This window comes from Cuculus canorus, chromosome 1 (assembly GCF_017976375.1).
Source record: "Cuculus canorus isolate bCucCan1 chromosome 1, bCucCan1.pri, whole genome shotgun sequence".
NCBI lineage: Eukaryota > Metazoa > Chordata > Aves > Cuculiformes > Cuculidae > Cuculus > Cuculus canorus.
The window spans coordinates 61515889-61534786 of record NC_071401.1 but is presented as its reverse complement, the minus strand read 5'-3'; the positions used below and the strand labels follow the sequence as shown (position 1 = coordinate 61534786).

Here is an 18898-nt window from a genome sequence, read left to right as displayed (position 1 = left end):
CTCAAAGCCTCATCCAGCCTGGCCCTGAACACCTCTAGGGATGGGGCATCCACAACTTCTCTGAACAAGCTGTTCCAGTGCCTTACCACCCTCACAGTACAGTATTTCTGCCTAATATATAATCTAAATCTCCCCTCTTTCAGCTTAAAACCATTACCCCTCTTCTTATCCCTGCACTCCCTGATAAAGAGCCCCTCCCCAGCTTTCCTGTAGCCCCTTCAGTTACTGGAAGGCCGCTACAAGGTCTCCACAGAGCCTTCTCTTCTCCAGGTTGAACAACCTCCACACTCTCAGCCTGTCCTTATATGAGAGGTGCTCCAGCCCTCTGATCATCTTCATGGCCCTCCTGTGGACTCTTTCAGACAGATCCATGTCCTTCCTGTGCTGAGATCTCCAGAACTGAATGAAGGACTCCAGGTGAGGCCTCATGAGAGCAGAGTAGAAGGGAGAATCACCTCCCTTGACCTGCTGGTCACACTTCTACATGCAATCCAGGATGTGGTTGGCTTTCTGGGCAGCAAGCATACGTTTCCAGCTCATGTTGAATTTCTTATTCACCAGCACTCTCAAGTCCTTCTCTTTAGGGCTGCTCCAAATCCACTCTCCACCCACCTTGTAATTGCGCTTGGGATTGCCCCGACTCAGATGCACCTTGCCCTTAACCCCGCTGAATTTCATGAGGTTCACACAGAACCACTTCTCAAGGCTGTCCAGGTCCCTCTGGATGGCATCCCTTCCCTCCAGCGCAGCATGGTGCCAATCGGCAAACTTGTTGAGGGTGCCTTCAGTCCCCCTGCCTACAGCTGCCACCACCCTGCGCCGAGGACTCCAGGGTGGAACGCAGGATTCCAGGTGGGTTCTCACCAGAGGGGGGAACAGAGGGGGTTAGAATCACCTCCTCGCCCTGCTAGTCACGCCGCTGGGACAGGGCTGCCTTCTGGGCGTAGTCCTCCCGACACTCCCACTAAAAACCTCTTGAAGAGGAATCCCCGCTAAAAACCCCGTTAAGACGGACCTCCTCTAGAAACTCCGTTAAGACAGACCCCCGCTAAAACCCCCCCTTAAGAAGAACTCCCACTAAAAAAAACCTTAAGACGAACCCCCGCTACAAACGCCCTTAAGAAGAACCTCGGCTAAAACCCTGTTAAGAAGAACCCCCGCTAACAACCCCGTTAAGACGAACCCCGCGGTTCCGCTGAAGCCCAAGCCCATCCCCGCGGAGGGAGCGGATCCAGCACCCCGGGATTGCCCACGGGTCGCTCCGAGGAAGCCCTCGGACAGGAAGCACCGGCTGGTGCGGAGGCTCCTCCCCTTCCTGCCGCTCGCGCTGCCGCTTCCCGGCGCTCGGGAGCCGCGGGGATGCTGCGGTTGGCGGCGCGGGGCTGCGGCCGCGGGAAGGCGGCGGCGCGGGGCTGCGGTACGGGGGCGCGGCGGTGGGAGCCGCCCGCGGGCTGGGACAGCGGCATCGCCGCCCACAACAGCCGGAGCCGCCGCAAGGAGCCCCTCGTGCTGGGCACGGAGCGGGTGGCGACGTGGTAGGGACGGGGGGACGCGGTGATGGAGGAGGCACAGGGATGAAGGGGTGTGCGGGGTATGTAGGGGGCACGGGGATGGATGGGGGGGTGCAGGAGACACCGTGCTGGGGGTGACCGGTTCTGCTCCCTCTCCCGGCAGGTACAGCTGCGGGCCCACCGTGTATGACCAGGCGCACCTCGGGCACGCCTGGTGAGTCCCGGGGCTGGGGGGAAGGGACGGGAATGTCCCGTTCTGTGTGGGCGCGGCGCGGGTGGGAGCAGCTGGAGCGGGCGGGACACCCTGTGTGTCCCCCGCGCAGCAGGACCTCCCCATGTGTCCCTATAGCAGGACACCCCCACCTTGTGTCCCCCTGTGGCAAGTCCCCCTGCCCTTCCCCAGCGTGTCCCCATGGCAGGACACCCCCCTCCCTGTCCCCCAGGCGGCAGGAACCCCACCTACCCCAGCGTGTCCCCATGGCGGGACTCTGCCCTGTGTCCCTGTGGCAGGACACACACCCCTGTGTGTCCGCATGGCAGGACACCCCCTGCGTTTTACCCAGGCAGTGGTGTCAGCCCCCCTCCATGTGTCCCTGTGGCAGCATCCTGTGTCCAGTGACAGATCTCTCCAGGAGCTGTAGCAGTGGCAGCAGCACTGAGCCTCCTGTTCCCTGCAAAGGGCAAAATCCTATTTGGGTTCCCTCCTTAGCCCAGCCTCAGGGAGCACCGAGGGGCTGTTGGTGTGGATTATCCAGAAAGAGGTAGTTTTGTGGTGAAAAGTATTAAGAAGACTCACTTTTTTTGCTAGGCAAGGTGAGTAATTTTAAATCATATCAGCATATTTCAGATCATATCAGGGCCTACGGGAAAGCTGAGGAGGGGCTCTTTATCAGGGAATGCAGGGATAGGATGAGGGGGAATGGTTTTAAGTTGAAAGAGGAGAGATTTAGATTAGGTACTAGGAAGAAATTCTTCACAATGGGGGTGGTGAGTGAGGCACTGGCACAGGTTGCCCAGGGAAGTTGTGGATGCCCCATCCTGGAGGTGTTCAAGGCCAGGGTGGATGGTGCCTTGAGCAACCTGTTGCAGTAGGAGGTGCCAGTGGCAGGGGGATAGGAACTCATTGATCTTCAAGGTCTCTTCTGACCCAAACCTTTCTATGGCTCTATAACATGAGCTCTTGTGCAGAGGATTTGGGGTCCTGGAGCAGAACCTCTGGTCCATGTGAAATGATAGCTTGGCCACAAGCTGAGCTTGGATGCTGTGTCGGCACCAAGGAAAAGCCATTCAGGGTTGACTGTTAAAAATGTGCTTTTAAGGTCAGCGGATAAAAGCATCTGTTCTTAAATGTCAGAACACCCAGGTAGCTTAAAGGTCTTCATGCTTAGTAACAGTTCAGTGGCTTAATGTGTTTAACAAAAAAACCTCAGAACAGCACAGCATTTTCTCCATAGGTCATCGGTATAATTACAATAATTAATCATCTTCATTATAAGTAATTTTGAAAGAAATACTTTAAATGCACTAGAGAAGGTTGCTGCCAGTTGTTTTAAAATGCACCCGATGAGAAGGCATGCATGCAGGGTGCCTACAGGGTCCTTTGAAGCTGAGAGGAGCTACAGCTGCTCAGCTGCTCGTGAGCTCCTGTCTCCTAATTCTTCAAAGAACAAGATGCATTGGGCTTCTTGGAAGAACAAGGGCTTCTCAGATAATTGCCATTTCTATGAAGACCAGATGCTGCATATTTGAGTAATTCTGTTTTAGCACAGGGCATTTCATAGCTGGTACCATCTCAGCTTCATCAGAAACTTGTGTTTTGCTCAACGTTCAGCTGTCACAGTGCTGCACAACTGCTCCTTCTTCCTGTAAAAGGAAAGTTTTAAAGTACAATCATGTGAAAGTACTGTTGGCAGCCTCTCCTTAAATGCTGCTGTACTGTTGCGTGTGTATCGTGGTGTCCTTTTCCTCCTTGCTTTTGTCCAGTCTTAGCAGAAAACTAACCTAGCTTTTTACGAGTGATTTAAAAATCAAGGAAATGATATCTGGAATTATTTTGTTTGTGTTTTGTTTGTGTTTAGTTTCCTTTCAGGGAACTTAATATTTTTTAAAAAAGTCATATTAATATTCCTATTTAAATCTACAGTTATTTTAATACTGGCTATGTTACACTTTACCTTGAAATAATTACAATTTAAAATCATCACTTGAGAGCAACTGTATGAAAAGATGATAATAAATTTTTTGTTCTTCATCAGTCAGTTGAGGTTCTGTGTTACGTAGGGCCTGTCTTCCCTAACAAGAGGGAGAATTTCAGGAGTGCTCCTGTCCTGAGGGGTACAGTGGAAATAGAGCATAATGTTTATAGAGGTGGAGAATTTCACTTTTTGATCTTGCAGCTCTCTGTGGCTTTTGAGTATCTGTCAGTGGTTCTCCTGGTTCTCCTGCCTTCAGGCTCTTTTGAGTAAAAGAGGGAGTTGGAAGGCCTTTCTCACTCTGCCCATTCTCTTACCCATCTCTTCTTATCCTATGCCTGAATTAACAATTTCAGGCTTTCTCGATGTGGAGGTTTGCCATACAACTGTGCCACCTAGCTTTGACCTTTTCACTTCCTGATTTAAGAAAGAATAGTTGGGGACGAATGTTGCCTTCAGAGCAGCGTATTGTGCAGATAAGTAGCTGTGTTATACTCTTTCTGCTGCCTCTTTAGCTCATTCACATGTTGTTCTTGTAGTGTTGTGTGGCAAGATGCCTGCGCTGAAGATCCTCCTCTCTTTTCTGATCAGTGAAACCCTCCAGTGTGTGAGGAGTTGGCAGTGTCTGTGGTTTTGCACGTGTCAGTGCTTACATCCTGGTGCTCGACTGATTTGTTTCAGGATGATGGAGCACTCTTTATTTTATATTTTTTTTTAAATGTGTGGTTTTTTCCCAGTAGCTGAGTCTGGTTGTAGAGCTTTGGTAGGCACAGCTGAAAGGCATGCTGCAAATGGGGGTCCACAGGCTAGGAGATGTACTGGGAAAGAGCGTGAAGTCTAACGGAGTGATGGCTGTTGCTGCTGTGCCACTCTTGTCAAATAGCATCGTTTTGTTGTATTCTTGCAACATGTTACCTTATCACTAGGATTCCTTCCTTCCTCTCTTTCTTATGTTAGACTTAGGGCAAGCACAACAAATGCATCAGGTAATAATGCAGAAACAAAAAGTGGAAATGAGTTAGAGTTCCTCAAGAAGATTTTGAAAATAATGACATTATTATTTTTCTCCCCTTGTCCTTCCCCCTCACAAGGTTCTGTTATTTCTTTAAATAACCTGACTTTTTCTACTATGTTGTGCTTTCAGTCTTCAAAACAGGTGCTCTGTATGCCTTGATACAACATCCACAACTCATTCTAAATAAAGGAAAATATCAGATGGGCAGATAATGCCATCTTTTCCCTTGGTGCTGAGACTGGCTTTGATTGTGTGAGCTGCGTGCTGGTTGGCATCCAGGTTCCTGGTTGAATGCTTGGAAATAAGAGTAAAACCAAGCACGAGAGGAGATTTCATCCAGTCCCTCGTGCCTACTCTGCCACCCCCCTGATTTTGACTATCTCTTTTGTTTCTTTTCAGTCCTGAAGTGGTAAAGGATCCTACTTTCTGAGGTGTCAGGAGATCTGCTCTGGCTCTGGCAGTGTTTCTTCCATCATTCAGCTGGAAAATCAGAGGAGAGGAAACAGTGCAAAATTTGTCTGCTCTGGGAACTATGAGTGCAGGGCTGTTAAATCTAATAATCAAGCTTTTGATGCTGGCATCATTCCTCTGAATGGGATCCAAAGACCAGTTTAATATTCTTATGGAATCATGTCGCTGCATTAGATGAACCTTACTCGCAGTGAGCTGGTACTCATTAAAAACTATCTCCCTGGCAGCAAGGCTTTCAGAAAGCCTGTTTCAACATGGGCATAGTGCAAACAACAATATTAGCCGAGTATTTTTCTTAAGCAAGATATTACACACCCATAAATCTGAACCTTAATGCCACCTGGTCCCTGCAGCTAAGGGGAAGGAAGCAAATCTGCATTTGCTTATGCTTCTTTGATCTGACAGCCACAGGAGCCAGAGTTCATGTGGTAATGGGGGTGAAATGAGAACATATAGGTCTGCGAGTCTCCTTTTGCACTCTGTTTTCTCCAAAGCCAGCGCAGGCTGAGGATTCTCGTCACTTTGCAAGGCAGACCCAGAGCCTTTAATATCTCAACTAATAATTGTGTTTTATTCGGTCAAAGTGCGTTTCAAGAATTTCAAGTGGAGAGTCTTTGAGTAGCTTAATGGGCTGCCACAGCCCTGTGCAGCTTGTAGGTGCATGAGTCTATCAGCATTAAATACCTTGTTTTGTGACAAAAGAGCCTGAATAATTTTGAGAATTTATTCTTGAGTGTAAATAAAATCAAGTAACCCACAGAGCAGCTCTTCTTTGTTATCTGCGGTGGTGTGTGAATAAAATAGTTTATTGCTGACTGGTAGCTGTAGTTGTTACTCAGCCCTAAGCAAAGTTCATTTGCACACTGTTTCATTTCTCTTAGTTTTTCTACCCTGTGGCTTTTGAGAAACATGCTATAACATACAAAGCCCGAGGGATGTTTCTCGAGAATATCTGTTCTGTGTGCGTCTGTTCTTACTGTTCACTTTGAGATACCTTGGCTCACACGTAGTTTCCAACGTGCTTTGGTGCTTGAATAAAGAGGTGCAACAAAAGAAAGTGATTGGGAAATTTGATGTAATGTGTCACTAATGCCAGAAGAGGGTAGGCCAGTTCAAGGGAAGTTTGCTTTTGTGCAAGTGGAAACTGGCTTTGGAAAAGCACTTTATGCACATAGGGCCTTTTAATTACATGTGTGGGAGTACTTAGGTTGCCCCTGTGGCTGTTAGTGCTGTTGGTTATTTTTGTTTAAGTTTATTCTTACTACTGCATGTTTAAAAGCATATGTTTTCCTTCTCCAGCTCCTATGTTAGATTTGATATAATTCGAAGGATAATGACTAGGTTTTTTGGAATCAAAGTTATCATGGTGATGGGAATCACAGACATAGATGACAAGATCATAAAAAGAGCCAATGAGGTAAGTGTTTGCTGCAGGCTTTCATACAAACTTTTGCTATTTTCTGCAGATACTTATGTAGGGTAATTAACCTGGGTTTGTTTTGTTTATTTTAATTAGATAATAAATGCTGAGATTTCTGGTCCCCCAGCGTGGCTGTCATGGGGCTGGGAGTCTGGAGGGCTGGGCATAGAGAGCTACGTGGACATAAATGAGCGTGGAGTTGTGTGAGAGAGAGAGGCAGGGAGAGCTGAGTTCCAGCACCCATGGCTGGGTTCCTCCTGCTCTTGTCCCCGGCCTGGGGAGGCCAGCGGGGTGAATCCTCAGCACCATTGGAAAGTATCTGATCCCAAGAGCAGCCCAAAACTTAGCAGCCAGAAGCATTGTGTGCCGTCAGTGGTTGAAGCGTATCTAGCATTGCCACACACGAGGCTAAGGGTGGTTCCTGAAAGGTGCCGAGCACCATCTAGCTGCAGTGTCAGTGCCCTGGAAAGCTTCATCAGTCTTGTCTGAGTTGATCACCTACATGAAAGTTGACATTGAATGTAGGGATAAGTCTTGATAAGACTAGTGCTATAAGTGGTTCTCAGTTGGATTTAAATCAGACGTTTTTTACCAGCTGAGATTGGTGAATCATTATTCCAATTATTTTCTTTTTTTTTTTTTTAACACTAAAAATCTGTTCTGTGTTTTATTCTGTGTTTTGAATTTTTTGTTTTGTTTTGAGAATGTGTAACTCCTGTCTTCTGGATCATAAATGAATGTGTTGGATCAAATCGCAGTTGTGAGCTTTGAGCTAGTTTCTTGGAGCTGGAGAATTTGACAGCTGTCACTTTTATTTAATCTTTAAGTAAACAGCTACTATTGCAGTTAAATATAGGGCACTGCATTCAGATGAATACTAGCAAGCCACTCCTGTAGAAATACGTGCATGTTCCCTTAGTCCATTTACTTGTAGTTTTCTAAGGCATTAGGCTACCTTAAAACAAACAAAACCACAAAACCCCAGGCATTTTAAATCTATATGTGTACATTTTGAACTTCTTCCTTATTGTCAGAATGTTATGGAGATTTTATGTTTGAGGACATGATGTCTTAAAAGAGTTTGTGTTACTGCATTCTTTGGTTCTCTGAAGTAATTTTTTCATGTTTTTTTCTTTTTTTTTTTTAACTTTTTGAAACATTTGCTCTGCACATTTTTTTGGATGGGCAAGGCCTTTACCTCAGCAGCCTGCTTTTGCAGTTGGGACCTCTGTACCTGAGTCATTATGGGGCTGGGATCAACACGCCTAAGCTTGTTCTCCATCCTTCAGAGAAAACCTGAAAGTCTATGATGAATATGGAATGTGCCCTCAGTGGGCCTTTGAGAGAGAGATGAGTCTCTTGTGTTTTGTAGATCCATCTGGGTGGGAGGAATTTCCCCAATCTTGCTTCTATAGGCAGCTTTGTCTCTGTTGATGGAAGAAGCAGCTGAGCTGTCTAGGGAGATGAGTCCTATTGCTCAGATCTGGAAGGAGTAGTCTCTCTGGTCTGTGGGGAGATGAGTCCCATTGCTGGGATCTGGAAGAGTTGTCTCACTGGTCTGTAGGCAGACGCATGCCTTCATTTCTCAGGACTGAACATCCTCTTTGTTTCATTGCTGGATGAACAACTGGTCTGGACTCCTGTCTTGCTCAATAGCTTGCCCAAATAGTAGTACCCACTTGTGCTCCGAAAATCGGACTCCTTAAAGATGCTCCAGTAATGAATTGGAAGTGAAGAAACTGCGTTTATTTAGTTAATGATTGAGTTATCTGCAAGCTGTCTTTTCCTCAGTAGGTTCTCAGAGAAGATGTAAGAACTTACATTTCAGTATCATGCTTTTGCTCGCTAGAGCAGGTTTTGCTGTCACGCATCTTTCAGACCTTGGCCTCTTTTGAATATTTGAGAACAAGTATCTTGTCATTACAAGTCATTGCTTTGCTTTCGGGTTGCATTTTCTCATTACCTCTGCAAGGATCCCTGTTCTTGTCCATCACTCTGTGAATGAGAAATGCGGAGAAGGCGCTTGAGAAGTGCCGTACTTGGCAGAGCCTGGGACTGACTCTCCGTTCGTTTCCCTTGATTGTACTGAGATCTATGAGCAACCGTGTTCAGATCTAATAGCTTATTTTTCTGAATCACTGCAAATTAATATCTCGCCTCATCCTGCAGGTATCTGATCTGTCTTTCTGACATGTAGGTGGTATCAGTGTCCCCGGCCAATAGGTTGAATTAATGTCATGTTCCATGTGCTGTAGTATATCTTGTTGCTGGAAATGAAAGAGCTTTTCAAGAGGAAAATAGAGGGAGAGGGAAGGGGTTTGTTATTTTAATCTTCGGTTGCTTTATCTTAAAATTATATGTATTAATGTTTTGGCAATTCAGAAGCATAAATAAAAGACTACTTTTAAGTTATAAATAACTTATATCTCTTCTCCATGACTGTTGGATTAATGAGCCTTTCTGACTCTCTACCTTGGGGGCTCTGTAAGTCTTCCAATTAGCTATTAACTGCCTGATAAAAGATTGCAATATCTCATAGTATTACTTTGATTTATGATTTACTAATCCGCTCATCTTTTTTTCAGATGAATATATCACCAGTAGCTCTTGCTCGTGTTTATGAAGAAGACTTTAAACAAGATATGGCTGCCTTAAAGGTAGAGATATACTCCAGCTTCTAAATTTAAGAGCATTTTAAAGCAATTACTTTGATAAGGAATCTTATTTTGACAGTTTTATCTGAAAAAATAAATTGATTGCTTGTGTGACAGTGTTGCTTGGAAACCAAGTACTGATTTACTTTTTTCATTCTTCTGGGAAAATATTGCAATCCTTTTGATGAAGGAGATGGGGAAACTCTAGTTCATTTTTTTTGGAATGAACAAGTTACATTTCTTAAAGAGCACAGAGTTTTTTTTCACAGACAGTACATATTTACTATGATGCAGGAATAGCCTGATCTAAAGCATGTGAAACATAAAATATTCTTTCATTGGCTTCAAGTGCTTTTGCTTCTCATCCAGAATACTTGTCAGGAGGAGGTGGTAAGCCACTGGGGAGAAAGTAGAGGAATTTCTTTGCTACCCTGGAAATTTTTGTGTGTATGTCTTTTATCTTAAGTGCTGCCTATGACCTCTTTATGATACTTGCAACTTGTTTTTGAAAGTTAAAATTGAGGAGAACATTCTTTAAAATTTGTTTTGTAGCATGAAGGGACTTGTCAGTGGTGTGTTTCATGCAGGCTAACGAGATGTTGCTCTTTCTTTGTTTAAGGTCCTTCCTCCTACAGTATATATGAGGGTGACTGAAAATATTCCTCAGATAATTTCCTTTATAAAAAAAATAATTGCTAATGGACACGCTTACGCGACCTTGCAAGGTAAGAGTTAGGGCAAGGCAACTGCTTGTTCAGCATATGCACAGGAAATCAGCACTCTTAGTAATCCTGTTTGGGATTGGATGAGGTACACTGTGCCAGGCTGTCCTTCTCTTGATTAACAGACAGAGTGTGAACAACTCGTTTGTGATGGCATGAGTGGGCAGAACAACTATTACTCCATTTCTGAGTTAAATGTAGCTCATTACTTAATATAATTGTTTACTGTAATGAGTTGCTTATCTCAGCTTCTGTGGGGAAGTCCTAGCCTGTCTCTACAAGAAAGCTGGGGAAACCTCTTGGCCCTAAACAGGTGGTACAGTAAAAGATGTGCCTGCAAAGCACAATGTGTGGATTTTTTTTTTACCAGAGCTAGTGGTTGTAGAAGAATTCAAGTGCATTATAACTAAAGTAGCAGTAGGCTAAGTTTCAGTCAGAGAGGGGACTGGTGGTTGAGAATGCGCAGGGAAGAACTTGAGGAGATCTCCAGAATACTAGGTTATCCGGTGTGCAGATGAGCCTATGCAAATGAGGTTACTGAAAAGCTGGTAATGTGGAAACGTGTGCTACCACTTTTGCTGTATTTCCGAATTCATAAATCAGAATTTCAAAGAGGAGTTGAAGAGCATTTTGCTTTGCTTTTTTATTTTCTCAGAAATGTTCCCTCTCCATCATGAATGTGTCCTATCTTTGCTATAAAACTAAACATTTCTATTCTGTTAGGCAATGTTTATTTTGATGTGAAGTCCTGGGGAAAAAGATACGGAGTTCTAACTACTATTGATCCTAATACCCAAGATGAAGCAGGTATGTTCACGGCAGCAACTTGTTTGTATTAATGCATTGTCTGAATTTGTGATGTATCTGTGCATAAATCTTCATTCAACAGTCTGAAAAGGTTTTCTAACCGGTTGTGTATAACCAGCTTTTTGGCTAATTAATTAAACTTGGCGATCTTTTTCATACATGGTTCCCTTTATACATTCGTTTTGGTATCCTAGACCAATTAAGATTCGTAATTTTAGTTAAATACTTAGGAATTGTCCATACAAACCTCATAGTGAGGTGGTGGTCTCAGCTTTGGCATGAGCCAGGAGTGAGATAGTCAAGGGTAAATGCAGGGAAACGTTGTCTGCCGTGTTATAGTTTGGGCACTTGCGCCCTTCTGATGTGTGCTAACCAGATGAATTTGGTTCTTTAATTACTTACCACTGAAGTACTGCTAAGGAGCCCTTTTCTGTGAGGATGAGCAATCTCTTGATAGGCTGTGCTAGAGCACACCTATACCTACACCTTGGCTGGGTGTTTTTTGCTGGGGTTGTCCACCTGCTGAGCAGAATTGCTGAGCCGCTCCATAGTTCCTCTGAGATCAGGAATCCACGTTGGAGAATTTGATGCGGGTCTCCTGCATCTTTTGCATGTTGAAGTTCAGTATTTCTTCATTGAAAAAAATCTGTTTGCAATTACTGAAAATGCTTGGCAGGCTGATGCTCAGGTGAATTGCAGCCAGAAGCTTCTCACAGCCCTACTCTGGAGTTGTTTCAGCATTACAGCTCGCAGAGGGAGTGCATTTTGTCAACAGTTATTTAGAGGCAGTTACAGACTGCAAAGGCAGCCAGGAGCCTCCTGGGCCACATTAGAAAGAGCATTGCCGGGAGGTCAAGGGAAGTGATCTTTCCTCTCTGCTTAGCACTAGTGACACATGCCTGGAGTGCTGGGTTCAGTGCTGGGTTCCCCAGTATGAGAAAGAAAGACATGGACATACTGAGGAGACACCAGCAAAGGCCCATGAATACCATGGAGGTACTGGAGTATCTTTCATGTGAAAAAAGGCTGAGAGAGCTGGAACTGCTCAGCCTGGACAAGAGAAGGCTCAGGGGCATCTTACCCGTGTGTACAAATACTTGATGGGGGGAGTAAAGAAGATGGAGCCAGGCTCTTCTCAGTGGTGTTCGGTGACAGGACAGTAGGCAATGGGCACAAACTGAAACACGGGAAATTCCATTTAAAGCTGAGAAAACTTTTTTTTTTAAATTCTGAGGATGTTTCACACGAGAACATGCATTGAGCAGGGGCCTGGACTAGATAGCCTTCGGTTGTGCCTTCCAGCCTCAACCATGACTGATTACGTGTTTTACCCTGTTTCCCCTCATGTCACTTACAACTAAATTTACTGTTATTTCTGAAGATTTTTACTGTTGTTTTTGTTATTACTGAGATGGTGAAGCTTGCTTTTTTTCCCCCCAGCAAAAAAAGAGCAAAAGAGGGCTAGAGTTAACAGATACTGGTCAGCCAGAGCCTGGCAAACTAGTGAGAGAGCCAAGATGAAGATTCAGTGGATAAAATTAGGGTTATATTTCTGTCCCTTATCAGTTTTGAATGATGAAGCAGGTGTAATGGATTTTTGTAATGGCCTTCTCTTAATATTGCATGATGTTCCAAATAGAAAATGACTCTGTGTAGTATCAATAAAGTACAAGCAGAATGGCTCAAGAAAAATGACCATTGAATAGATTTCCAAAAGTAGCTGTGAATCTTCCTTAAAATGTGTTGATACTGCAATGCTCCAGGGATTGGTTCCGACCCAGCGGTACACCATGGTTTTGTTAGTGATCTGAAACAAGTTGAGGAAAAGAAGTATATCTGGTGTCAACTGCTGATAAATCAGATAAGCAGTGTTAAATAAGGGAACTTAAACCAGTGCGAGTTGCTTGCCAAGCTGGATTCCTTCAAGCCAAATAGGAACATCATTCTGCACCAGGCATATGCAAGGTCATGTATTTGTTCAGCAAAAAAATACGCAATCCAGAACCTCATTCTGTAGCTGCTGCTGGGGAGCGGTGTGTATCTGACTGGGGGTCAGGAGCGAGCAGAGACAAACCATCCTCTGCGGTACTGTGACAAAAGAAAGGACTACATCTTTGGCTGTATAGTGAAGGAAGCAACAAACAGAGCTGGAGAAGAGGCCTTTGTAGAGAAGCCATTAGTGGAAACGCTACTAGAAAGTTGCTTCTGCCCAAGAATAATTTTGATTCTCATTTCCGTGCTCTTCTTGGTTTTATGATTCTGAACCAGGAACTGTTTGTGTCCCAGAGGAAAGAAATGTGAGGGTTTTTTTTTTGTTCGTGAGTTTTGTTTTGTATGGTTGTTGTTACCTTTTCTGCTGTGGTGCAATCTGTTTGTCCTGGGAAAACAGCTGATGAGTAACTAAATCATAGAATCATAGAATCGTTAGGGTTGGAAGGGACCTTAAAGTTATCATCTAGTTCCAACACCCCTGCAATGATGTAAATGATGTAAAACCAGAGAAGGCCAAAAGGACTAAAAGATAGAATTGAATCCATTTTTTTAGCCTGCAGAAATCTAATTCAAGGTATTATTTTTTTTTCAAAGGCTTGATTGGGTAGCTGGAAACCCTGTATGAGGGGAGGGGGACTAAAGTTGAGCAGAAGAGATTAAAATCTGAGTAGTTCACTGAACACACATTTCCACTTGCTTTCATTTGCTCTTTTTTTTTTTTTTTTTCTTTTGAGACCTATCCCATTAACAAATCACTTATTTTTGGCAGTTGATACTGATAAACGACACAGTAAAGATTTTGCTCTGTGGAAGGCTGCCAAACCTCAAGAGATATCCTGGACTTCTCCATGGGGAAAAGGAAGACCTGGATGGCACATAGAGTGCTCCACAATATCAAGGTCAAATATCTCGGATTTTAAGTCTAGTGATGGTTAGTGTTTTCAGTCACAGTACAATGGTAGCAGCAGTATTGAAATTGTCTGTTCTGATCATGAGAAAGCACCAGTTTCAATGTGAATACTTTATGTAGTTTGGGATGTTGCATGTGGCCCAAACAAGCTCTGCTCTATCTTAACGGCGTAGCTGTCTTGCTATATTTTGATATCTTCTCTTGAGACAGATGAGGATTTTTTAAATATGCTGTGCAGGATCACACAGTTGATTGCAAGTCTTTTAACCTGAACTGAGAAGCTAGAGTTTTGGTGAAGGTTGTGGTACTTCTTTCATTTTTCTCCCTTCCACTTCTTGCAACCTCCATCAGACCTAGTCCAGCATGTGGTACTGTGTTGGGGGGACAGGCGATGGGATTCCATCCCAACTCCAGTGAGCCTATGAGGTCTTGCTGGCCATATCTTAACAAGGGTTGTGGATATGCATGTTACTCATCTAAGCCTCATTAAGCTTTGTTTAAAAGCCAATGGCAGCATTAAATACTCTGATATCTCTGTGGCAGTGTATTCTGTGGGAATGGAGCAAATTGTGCATAGTAGCATTTTGCTTATAGTTGGTTTAAATTAATTTGCTCTTAATTTGAAGTTTTATTTTCTCCACAGGATGGTAGTATTTTGTCCTGCGCTGTATTATGACCTATTAATTTTTTCTTCATGGAATCATAGAATCCTTTGAGTTGGAAGGGGCCTTTACAGGTCATCTAGTCCAGCTCCTCTGCAGGAGCAGGGAATAGAATCATAGAATGTCTCTTCAAAAAAAGAGACTCTGTCTCTCCTCTCCTGGAAGATTTATAGAGGTACTTAGTTTTACATGAGTCTCAGATGTTTTTTGGAAGATAATAACAAACTGTTTGGGAAAGGAGATGTCCTGCTTGCCATTCTTTAATCTAAGTTAGAAAAATAGTTGCTGCTACTAAAGAGAGTTAGTTGCGGGTAGATATGGATCCTGTCCATATAAGTTCTGCAGTTTTGGTATCAAAGATCTGTGTAGAATCTTGTTTTAAAACTATGGTCATTAAATTGTACACTTAAATTTATGTTGTTTCATCTTATTCTTTTCTGCATTTCTTTCACAAAAAGCTTCTGTAATGTTCTACTGACCGATCAGGAAAATATTGTTACAGTGCAGTGTTTGGAAAGCAGTTGGACATCCATACCGGTGGAATAGATCTTGCGTTTCCTCATCATGAAAATGAAATCGCACAGTGTGAAGTGTATCATCAGTGTGAACAATGGGGAAATTATTTTTTGCATTCTGGTAAGTAGAATACTGATACCCTAAGAGGCCCGTAGGATTTATTTATTTATTAAGGTTTGATATTCATATGATATGAATATATTGTATGGGGAAACCTTCCAAGCAGATAGTCCACTACAGTGACTGAGCTCCTGTCCTCACTAAGTGAAGAAACATAAACAGGAATGAATCTTGAAACTGTAGAATGAATGTCTTTATTAATAAAACAGTGACAGTTAAGTACTGCTAAATTTAAGTACTGGGTAAATCTCCAAATAATAACAGTATATGCATTCCCATGTACAGTGTTTACTCCTAATTAAAAACGTGGAAAGAAGAGTTTTTTGTGTAGAATCTCATTCCCATTAATTTGAGTTTCCTCGAATTTGAGGATACTCTTTGTGACGGGCTTTCTTTTTTAATTTTATTGTAACAATCCTGCAGGAAGAGGGTGAAAATAGTTGATCTCCTCTATAAATGTTTATGTAGTCCTCCTAAACCCAGAAATTCCTGCTGTTTTAGAGCCAGAACCTGCAGTGTCTGAAGGCAGGGAATGGAGGTGGCAGGTGGGCAGGTAGCTGATTGTAATGTTTCAAAAACATTGAGAATAGAATAAACCAGTCCTGTTCTCCAGCGTCTCTTAGCACTAGTTGTTTGTTGACTTAAAAAAGAGTTTTCATAGCATGCAGAATAAAATAGCCTATGTTTGTAAACATGGTGAAAGGCTTTTAATATTGATAAGAGATATCTGTACTACAGGAAAAAATAGAATGGAGAGAGTGCCAAAGGAATAAAGTGATGAATCAACAAGGCTCACGAAGTTGTAATCCTGCAGAGAAATGTCTGAACTGGGGTGTCTTGTGTTGTTTGTAATGTGGGGGAAGCTTTGCAGACTCGGGCTCTGCTGCAGCAACCGATCAGTTCCAGGTGTGTAATTCACATACCTGTAACCATTCAAATTCTGCTGGAAAGCCTTTTTTATCCACCGGTAGCATGACACCTAGTGACGAGTATGGGAAACAAGATTCATACTGAAAATGAAGTGAGTCGGATGCTTCGGTCTTCTCTGGTCAGGCATGGTCAATGCAGTTGCTGGTGCATAGAGTCAGGGAGGTCTATGGCATCTGTGGGCTACAGAAAGACCAAGTCATTCACTCCTCAACTCTGTAGAAAAGTGGAGACATTGAGTTTAGTCATTATTGCCCCTTAGCCCTCTCTGGTGCTCTGACCAGCTTCAATGTATCTCTGCTTTTCTATAGATTGTGAGTGACTTGAGTTTGGTGTAGCCCATAGATGTCAGAGACCTTGTCTCTTCCCCCTGAAGTGACCTTGCTGGCCATGCCTGACTTAACTGTACCAAGGTGTCTTTTGCTCACTTAGCCTTCAGCATACCATCCTACCAGGTGTTACATAGAACTGCTTCTTGCTGCATTTGCACTATGGTGCTTCAGTGAAGTTTGTGCTGTATAGCGCTTTGAACTGCATTGTTGTCCAGTGGTACCAACGCTGTTCCCATTGATGGAAATCTTGATATTTGTTGTTCTTATTGTAGTCATGGTGGTTCTGGGCGGTCTCCAAAGAACTGAAGTCAATAGCAAGTCAGGTTGACATCTGCAGTCAGTTTTTGCTGAGCAATACTTTACAAGATTCCTTGGTGGACTCTTTGAGCTGCTTCCCTGTATAAGAGATCCTGAGTTAAGCCTGTGCTAGGCTCTGGGAATTACTTGGGCTTTCATTTTTATATATATTTGTGCTGGGATGAATATTGAATTTGAGTTTCAGTTCCCGGTGTAGAGCCTGTTATAAATCAATAGTAGTTGTCTAGAGGATGGTGTATCCTCCAGGGTGTGCTTTGCTCCTGAAGTGCTGGGGAATTCTCTGTGCTTCCACTGAGATGCGCTGGGTACTGCCAGGCAGAGCCTTCTGTTGAAAACCAGTAAGTCTGACTTTTAAGCTTGGAATTGAAACCGTAGGGGAAATGCTCTTTGAAACTAACTAAAGAGGAGTTAACTTAAAAAAAACCCAGACCTTAATTCCAAAGGCAGTTTGTACACTGAGGTTTTCTAGGAGCTGACAGATTACATTCATTAAGTCAAAAAATTTTGCTGGAGGATGATAGTGTGAATTATTTAGGGCAAATGAGTCAGCTTCAGAAGTGATTTATTCTGGTAATAGACTTCAGAATTTTAGCAGGCTGAGAACTGAAAGAGCAATCCCCATTAGAGGAAGAAAATCCCTGCACTGGGGATAAATCTTCTTATAAGGACTTTATTTTTAGACTACTTGTACTCTGGGAAGAGCGCCAAGCCAAAGTTATGAAAATCCTTGTATTCTGTGATTCCTTAATGAAATCCTAAGTGCTAAAACTCTTGAAGAGGAATATTATTTCAGACTTAGATGTTACCTGTCCCTTATTAGGAAAACACAATCAAACTACTTTAACCTTGGCAACCTAAAGTTATGCAAGTCAATATTTAGACACCTTTACAAAAGAAAAAAAATAATAATCACACCCAGACTCTTCCTCTTCTCCCAGGACAAGTTTATCTGTGCTTTTCACTTGAGTTGCAAGTGTCCAGTGCCTCTGACCACCTGAGTGTTCTTGTCGGGGGCCTCGAGTTTAGCCACGCAGCAGTGAAAATGGCCTCACCTGCTGGCAGGCAGGACGAATGCGATGAGAATGAGACTTGGGTTTGATTGTAGATTTCTGCTGCAGCTGTTTCTGGATGTCCTTAGATCTCTTCGTTCTTTCCTATTTGTCATGCAAACTTTATTTTTTTTTTTTTAAGGCCAGGGTGGGACTTGAGGTAGCCTTCTCATGGAGAATCCCCACTGCTTTGAATCGTTGTCAGAAATAGCTAAGAAGTGAAACCAGAAGCTTTTCGTCCCCAATTACCAGGCCAGAGCTTGTTGCTTTTGTATCCAGATGAGCATAATGGGAATTTTATCTGCTGCTCATCGAAGAGAGGGTGTTCCAGGCAAGGCTACAAAAGCAATGCTGTGCAGGCAACACAAAATCCAGACCACTGCTTAGGCTGCTGAGCAAGAAATGCCACCTCTGCCACCACCTGTAAAAGTAGAAGCATAATCAAATGTTGTCCTTGTGCAGCGCTCTGAGGCATTGGTAATGCTGGACTGCCAAATCTGAAAGAAAGCAAAGAGCTGATGTGGTACTAAAGAGTAAGAAAAAGTTCATGCTTAAAAACCTGCCTCTAAGTACATACAACTAAGTGCTGGATTCTGCAGGTCACGAAGTGCATGAAAATTGCTTGTTAGTTGTGGGTACTCAGTAACTTATGAGATTACTTCTTTATTAGGAGAAGCCAATTAAAGCTTTTAACAACATTTCTGAAATGATACTGAGTAGTCTTTTATTAGCTATGTGCTTGGCCTCTCTCCAGTGCTGTGAATAATTGATGTTTTCCATCAGTGGTGGTGCTGCTGGCATGAACGAGGCACAGGAGCGTACTGCCTGAGGTTGCCTATTCCTGTTTTGCTGCAACAGAGTTTTCAGTCCTGAAACTGAGCTCTGCGTACTCTCCTAAATGCAGCGGAGGTGGTTACTGCCTTTTTCCTGTACCACAGACCTGCTAAATGACTATTGGCTATTGAAAGCTCTAGCAATGCTCAGAGATTGCATTTTAAAACTAGCTGATTCAAACTGGGCATCATAGCAGCATCCCTCCCTTCCCCTTCTTTTTCTCAATCTCCCAATGTTTGAAAACATAGGGAATGTGAAGAAAATTCATTTTACGTGTGAGGTATTTTGAACCAGCACAATAAACTTTTGGATTAAAAAGATAGTGTAACAGCCACCAGCAGGTACTAAGTATAGAGAATTGTTTGTGCATATTGTAATGTGAGATCACTGGAAGATGTTTAAAGGTCTTAACGTATTTCTGGAAAGTGAAGAGTAACAGGTAAGGT

The 18898-nt window shown here is 43.3% G+C and overlaps 1 protein-coding gene across 4 annotated transcripts in view; it reads left to right on the top strand.

Moving 5' to 3' along the window:
• The first annotated feature begins 1193 nt into the window (after positions 1–1193).
• Positions 1194–18898, top strand: part of CARS2 (cysteinyl-tRNA synthetase 2, mitochondrial) — a 37890-nt gene continuing 20185 nt past the window's right edge. Inside the window, exons 1-8 of one of the 4 annotated variants that reach the window (XM_054061133.1) lie at positions 1194–1535; positions 1675–1725; positions 6489–6606; positions 9195–9266; positions 9883–9988; positions 10709–10792; positions 13554–13683; positions 14859–14992. In XM_054061133.1, the coding sequence (XP_053917108.1) occupies positions 1360–1535; positions 1675–1725; positions 6489–6606; positions 9195–9266; positions 9883–9988; positions 10709–10792; positions 13554–13683; positions 14859–14992 (871 nt within the window). In that variant the 5' untranslated portion in view covers positions 1194–1359. Of the gene's footprint in view, positions 1592–1674; positions 1726–6488; positions 6607–9194; positions 9267–9882; positions 9989–10708; positions 10793–13553; positions 13684–14858; positions 14993–18898 lie in introns of all 4 variants that reach the window. The other 3 variants (XM_054061109.1, XM_054061124.1, XM_054061114.1) reach the window with 3 other exon arrangements.